The sequence below is a fragment of the Tamandua tetradactyla genome, chromosome 2, assembly GCF_023851605.1.
Source record: "Tamandua tetradactyla isolate mTamTet1 chromosome 2, mTamTet1.pri, whole genome shotgun sequence".
NCBI lineage: Eukaryota > Metazoa > Chordata > Mammalia > Pilosa > Myrmecophagidae > Tamandua > Tamandua tetradactyla.
Genome location: NC_135328.1, coordinates 222,920,573 through 222,927,467, shown reverse-complemented (window position 1 = coordinate 222,927,467; position 6,895 = coordinate 222,920,573). Strand labels below are relative to the sequence as shown.

The following is a 6,895-nucleotide window of genomic DNA, read 5'->3' as shown; positions in this document are numbered from 1 at the left end:
GGTGGGGGCGGCTGGAAGGTCCGTGGCATCCAGCCTCTTTGAGTGGACTTCGGGGTGGAGCTCAGCCCTGGCCTGACCTTGCCCCAAAGGGGCCTGGGGCCCGGGTGAAGGGGAAGGTGTGCCTGCAGGTGCTGTCACCTGGTGCAGATGCAGTGGGCCCAAGAGAGGCTGTGTCCCTGTGGAGGCCTCACCCTGGGCAGGGGGACGGCAGCTAGGCTTCTCCGAAGATAACGCCTCATTCAAATCCTTCACACCTGACTTTGAAGCGACCTTCTTTGGCCTTTTTAATCATGCTCTGTTTGAAGCCAGGCCTTATTTTGATTCCATTTAATGCTGTTTCAAAGCACCAATCCTGTCCCAGCCCTGTCCCTGGCCACTTCCCAGTGAGACCGGAGGGCAATGGCTGCCCAGCCGGAAAGGACAGCAGACCCAGAGGCCCTGTCCAAAGCCATCTTCAAAATCCCATCAGCTAAGGAGCGTAGGGTTCAAATTCACTTCTTCAAAAGGCTGGCGGGTAGAACAGACAAAAGGAAAGCAGCTCTGGCCGGGTGGAGGGGGCAGTGGGGTCCGGAGACCCCATGCAGCCTCCCACGTCCCCATGGCCTTGGACGGCTTCAGCCCCGTTGGAGCGGAGGGAGCACGGGTCCCGGCAGGGAGCACGGAGCAGGCTCCCCGGAGTCCCCGGCCTCACGGACTCAGTGGGGCTCCTCGCCATCCCCCACTCCAGCTGCAGGTCTCCCCGCCTCCCGTCCTTCAGAATCCTCAGGGCTTCCTTGTTGGAAGACAGTGGGGGGTGGGGGAGATGGACAGAAGGGGATGGACGGGGGGGTTAGCAGGGGGAGGGGGCAGGGCGAGAGATGGACAGGAGGGGTGGGCAGAGCTGCTGTGAGGGGGGGCGCGGTGGTCAGTATATGGGGCACCACTGCCCTGGTTTCGCCCCGCTGAGGCACTCGCAGTCCTGCCTGTGTCCTGGCGGTCACCTGCCCCAGTGGACCTAACTGCAGGTGGCGAGTGGCCGCTGATGCTCCACAGGCTCAGCCCCAGGAGCGCACGGCAACCGGGGGTCACGGGGGCCAGGCCCGGGCAGGGCAGAGGCTGGAGCCTGGCCCCAGCCCTCCAGGGGCCTTGGCTGGCCCTGGGTCCCCACTGTGTCCCACCCACCCTGCAGGCGTCCTGCCCCGCCTGTGCCTGGCCTGGGTCCCATGGCTTTTCTCAGGTCACCTCCTGCAGAACACTGCCTCGGGGCTGGGAGGGCCGTGCCCTCTCATCCGGGTCTCACTGCCTCCGGGGTGGTCTCAGAGGGTCCACGGAGGCAGCAGGGGGCCTGGGAGCACAGCCTTGGCAGAGGGGCCCTGCCCAGTGGGGCAGCCCCTAGGCCTGAGCAGGGATGCCTCGGGGCCCTGCGTCCCCCTGGGTCCCAGCTGGCGGGCTCTCGCGATGGCCTCACTGCATGGCCTTGGCCTGTGCGCTGCCCCTGAAAGGGGCTCCCCGCTGTCCTGCTCCCTGCTGAGACCCGGTGGCTTCTCCCAAGAGCCGTGAATGACGTTGGTGACTATGTCGGGTCCAACCTGGAGATCTCCTGGCTCCCAAACCTGGACGGCCTGGTTGAGGGCTATGCCCGGAACTTCCGGCCAGGCATCGGAGGTGAGGCGGGAGGCACTGGCCACCAGACCTGCTTGTCCTCCGAGGGCTCAGCCTGAGCCGGCCAGGGGTGACTGCTGGGACAGCAGTGATTGCCGGCGAGGGAGGGGTCACGCCCCTGCCAGTCCCCCTGGCTCCCACCGCGGGCTGGGGTGTGGGGTGCCGGGGCCCGGCCGCTGCCCAGCCCCTCCGGCCTCTCCCTCCCACAGGCCCCCCTGTGAATGTGGCTCTTGCCATCGAGGTGGCCAGTATCGACCACATCTCAGAGGTGAACATGGTAGGTGCCGCACCCCCTGCCCAGCCCCCTCCGCGGGGACAGTGCGGGCACTGACGGCCTCGCGCCCCTCGCCCTGGGCCCCCCACAGGAGTACACCATGACCGTGTTCCTGCACCAGAGCTGGAGGGACAGCAGGTTGGCCTACAACCACACCAACGAGACCCTGGGCCTGGATAGCCGCTTTGTGGACAAGCTCTGGCTGCCGGACACCTTCATTGTCAATGCCAAGTCGGCCTGGTTCCATGATGTCACAGTGGAGAACAAGCTCATCCGCCTGCAGCCTGACGGCGTGATTCTGTACAGCATCAGGTGAGCTGGGGTTGCGGGCAGAGCCGCCCAGGCCCCCGCCGGGCACAGGCCCTCCAAGGAGAGAGCCCACCGAGCACGCTCCTGCGGGAGCTGGGTGGCACCCTGGAGGCAGGAGGCTATTTATACCCTCCTGGAAGCCAGCAGCTGCTTGTGACGCATCAGGGCCAGGGGTTGCCAACCGGAAGCTGATAGCCTGGTTTTCCGGTCTACAATGTGCCTTAAAAAAATAAAGGCGAAATTCAGTAATATAAGATTCACCATTTTAAAGCATACGACTTAGTGGCATTTAGTACTTTAATGACACGGTGCAACCACCATCTCCATCTAGTTCCAACATATTTTTATCACCTCCGTCAGCGGGAGACCTAGAAACTGAGCCTCACTCCCGGTGACCCCATCAGTGGGTGACCTGGCCTTCTTCCTTGGGGTCAGGTGCTGGGAGGCTTGGGCCACTACCTGCCTTCATTGGCCACTGACTTAGTCACATAGTCAGGCATTTTCAGGGATGAAAAAAAATGAATGGAATCCAGTTCTTGACGGTCCTGAAGAAAGGGTTGGCCGCGGTGCTCAGGTCTTATGCAGATGCCCAACACCTGCGAACAAGGCCTGAGCGGTCGCCAGGTGCTGGCCTTTCTGGCCCGTGGGTAGCCCCTGTGGACTGGGGCAGGGGCATCTCTGTGGAGCTGAGCGACATCTTGTCTGGGCAGAATCACCTCCACGGTGGCCTGTGACATGGACCTGGCCAAGTACCCCATGGACGAGCAGGAGTGCATGCTGGACCTGGAGAGCTGTGAGTCCCCGGGGCTGGGGGGTCTGGGGGGGGGGGCGGCTCCCTCCGGGAGGGGAGCACCAGCTTCCCCAGTGACCTTGGTGAGGGAGGGCAGCAGACTCAACCTGCGCTGTCTGCCCCTGGCCTGCCCCAGCTCCAGGAGTGTGGGCAGCTGGGACAGGGTCTCCTCTTGGGCAGGAAGGGAAGTGGCTGGGAGGCCTGGGGCGGTGGGCGGTTGGGCCCAGGCATGGCAGGCGCTGCCTCGGTCAGTTGTTCCAGTCGTGGCAATCCGTGGAGGTCAGCTGGCAGCAGTGACCTGCACTTCAGACCTCCAGATGTGGTCCCCGAGACGGGGTGCCTTGGTCCTGCAGGGGCTCCAGCCTCTCCCTAGTGGGTCAGCCTTGCCCTTGGGCTCCCAGTCAGAGGATGCCCCTGCTGGGGGCTGAGAGGGACTCTGGGGGGCACACAGCGCTACTGCTTAGCCCTCTGGCCCAACGGGGGCTCTCCGCAGACGGCTACTCCTCCGAGGACGTTGTCTATTACTGGTCGGAAAACCAGGAGCAGATCCATGGGCTGGACAAGCTGCAGCTGGCTCAGTTCACCCTCACCAGCTCCCACTTCGGCACCGAGCTGATGAACTTCAAGTCGGGTAGCGCAGCCTCTTCCCGGGCTCGTGGGGGGTGGGTTCCAGGTCCACCCTCGGAGACTTGCCCATCAGCTCAGGCTGGAGGAGGGCCCCGAGGTGAGGTGTGACCCGTTTCCCCGGCGTTTCCCAGGCCTTTCCCTGGGGGCTGGCAATGCTCTGGGCGTGTGGAACTCGCGGGGGTTGCAGGTCTTTTGAAGGGGGGAGCCCCTTAGCTCCAGAATGGCAGGGCTGGTTGTCCAGCCCCCCCACCCCCGTCCCCGTCCCCAGCCTCTCCTGCCCACCCCTTGGCCTGGCTCCTTCCTGGGCACGGAGGAGGGGTCTGGAGGGAGGAGGCTGAGTCAGTCGCCCTGGGCCAGCTCAGTGAACTGGAGGCCGCAGCCGTGCCGGAACCTTCCGGGGGACCCCTGCCCGTGAGGCCGCGTGCCCCCTCCTTGAGACCCCCATGGCGGGAGGGTGGGCCCGCCTGAGGGGGTCTCGGGGTTAGGGTTAGGGTTAGGGTTAGGGCCTCACCTCCGCCCCCGCAGCCGGCCAGTTCCCGCGGCTCAGCCTGCACTTCCGCCTCCGGAGGAACCGCGGCGTTTACATCATCCAGTCCTACATGCCGTCCGTGCTCCTGGTGGCCATGTCCTGGCTCTCCTTCTGGATCAGCCAGGCCGCAGTGCCCGCCAGGGTGTCTCTGGGTACGCGGCAGGGAAGGGGGCTGGGCGGGAGTGGGGAGGCCCTGGAGCTGCAGCCCCACCCACCGCCGGCCCCGCCCCCTGAGACCCCACCCGCCGCCCGGCCCCGCCCCCTGAGGCCCCACCCGCCGCCCGGCCCCGCCCCTTGAGGACCCACCCGCCGCCGGCCCCGCTCCTGAGGCCCCGCCCACCGCCGGCCCCGCCCCCCCAAGGCCTCTCCCGGGCTGCGGGGAGGGGCCTGCCGGCCGCCCGGGCTGGGGCGTGGGGGCCGCACCTGACAGCGCCCCCCGCCCCGCAGGGATCACCACGGTGCTCACCATGACGACACTGATGGTCAGTGCCCGCTCGTCCCTCCCGCGGGCGTCGGCCATCAAGGCCCTGGACGTGTACTTCTGGATCTGCTACGTCTTCGTGTTCGCGGCGCTGGTGGAGTACGCCTTCGCCCACTTCAACGCCGATTACAGGAAGAAGCGCAAGGCCAAGGTCAAGGGCGCTGAGCGCCCGGCCGAGGTGAGGCCCGGCCTTCCCGGGGCCCTTCCGGGGGAGCTCCCGGCGGCCTTGCCGGGGGCGCCGAGGCGGGCAGGGCCCCGGGTAGGGTGCATCCGGGCGGGACACTCAGGCCCCGTCATCCGCAGGTGGACGTGAAGAACGCCATCGTGCTGTTCTCGCTCTCCGCGGCCGGCGTCCACCAGCGGCTGGCCGTCTCCAGGCGGCCCGGCCGCCTCCCCGGCAACCTCATGGGCTCCTACAGGTCAGTGGAGGTGGAGACCCGGACGCCGGCGGCGACCCGCCTGGGGGGCCGGGGGGGCCTCCGTGCGTTCTTCAAGCCCATCGACGCCGACACCATCGACGTGTATGCCCGGGCCGTGTTCCCCGTGGCTTTCGCGGCGGTCAACATCGTCTACTGGGCGGCCTACACCCTGTGAGCCCGGGCAGGGCACGCCCCCCAGGGCGCTTCCAAGGGGGCGGGAGCTGCTCAGGAGGGGACCTGGGAAGGATGTGCAGGGTCCGCGGATGGCAAAGCGGGGGGATACAGCCTCCATGGGCCAAGAGCCTCCAGATTTTGCCCCCCAACCCCACCCCACCCCCACCCCGGCCCCCATGTCAGGCCTCAGGCCTTTCCCACGGGCTCCTGTGCAGATGGAGAAGCCCGTGGCAGCATGCGCCCCTGGCCCCGTGCCCTGCCTCCCGTTCCCCATGCTCTGCACCCCACGCTCCACTCCCCATACCCCACTCCCTGTGGCCCAGCCTGCCGGGCCCCTGCTGAGTGTGGTGGCGCAGGGCCATGAGGGACGCGGAATTTTTAGACTCAGAGTCTGATTCTGGTTTCCGGGACTTGGCTTCTCTGGAGTCAGGATCTGAGAGCAGAAGGAGGCCAGGGGGGGCTTTGATTCTTTTAACTGTGCTTGTTCTCTCGGGCGGAATGGCGGGGAAGAGCTTCTTGCAGGGCTCTGTGGTCCCTGCGTGGAATAAAGCTTCTGGCCGGCGGGAAGCTCCGGCTCCGGTCACTGCAGCTGCGGCACGGTCTGGTCCCGGCTGTGTGGACAGTTGCCCGCCCTTCCCCCCACCCGGTCCCAGCCGCATGGACAGTTGCTGGCCCCCCCACCCAGTCCTGGCCTCATGGACGGCTGCCCGCCCGCTCCCTGCGAGCCCATTGGCAGCACGCGTGTGGACATGTGTGGCAGCCCCGTAGAAGCCTCAGGGTTGAACAGACGCTGCCAGGGGAGGGCAGGGAGTCGAGGTCCCAAGAGGGCGGGTGGAGCTGGGGGAGGGGAGGGTGGCAGGATAGAGAGGAGCCAGTGGGGCCAGTTCTCCCATGTCGCCTTGTCATCCATGTGTCCTGCCCAGGGGGGCCTACGTCTCAGGGCACAGACACCCCAAACACACCGTGGGGGTCGGGCTGGCACTTGACTCTAAGGCAGGCTCATCCCAAAGAGAGGCTTTCCTGAAACCCTGCAGTCACCCCTGAGGTCCCCACAGATGCTCTGTGATGGGCTGGGCTGTGTCCTCAAAAGACATGGTCAAGCGAAGCCCCAGTTGCCCATGGAATTAGGAGGAGGCTGTGCTGGGGCAGGTGGGCCCTGAGAAACACGGCTGACAACTTTATAACAAGACAGACAGTCAGACTGCTAGGGGAGAAGACCACATGAGAACAGGGAGATCAGACACCAGGGCTGGCTGGGAACCCCCCAAAACTCCCAATTTCAGATTCTGTCCTCAGAGCTGGGAGTTTACAACAGTGTGGGGAAGCTGAGGCAACCCCAGAGCCCCCTGCCCTCAGCTGCCAGAGCATCTGACAGGCTGCTTTTGAGTAAGGGGTCCGAGGTTCCCACGCTGGGCCACTGCCTTCAGAAGGGGCGGGAGCGGGCAATTAGAGGACAGCTATGCACCCTGCCGTCTGCGTCCTGGGCTGAGCCCTGCTGGCCCCTCCTGTAGGACCCCTGCCCAGACACCCACCAGGCGAGTCTGGTCATGATTGTGAATCAGGGAAGGTACCCTGGGCTGGGCCGTCTGCCCCTTGGCCGGGACCAGCCTGCCCACGGGTCCCAGCGGCCCCGGCCGTGGTGGCAGGATAT

At 66.0% G+C, this 6,895-nt stretch overlaps 1 protein-coding gene across 1 annotated transcript; it reads left to right on the top strand.

Moving 5' to 3' along the window:
* The first annotated feature begins 399 nt into the window (after positions 1–399).
* Positions 400–5,798, top strand: GABRD (gamma-aminobutyric acid type A receptor subunit delta). The gene is made up of 11 exons (XM_077130983.1): positions 400–478; positions 619–733; positions 1,005–1,184; positions 1,532–1,644; positions 1,851–1,918; positions 2,007–2,227; positions 2,935–3,017; positions 3,508–3,645; positions 4,167–4,322; positions 4,618–4,829; positions 4,955–5,798. The coding sequence occupies exons 1-11, from the start codon at positions 400–402 to the stop codon at positions 5,243–5,245; spliced, it is 1,656 nt and encodes a 551-aa protein (XP_076987098.1). The 3' UTR covers positions 5,246–5,798.
* Positions 5,799–6,895: the final 1,097 nt, after the last annotated feature.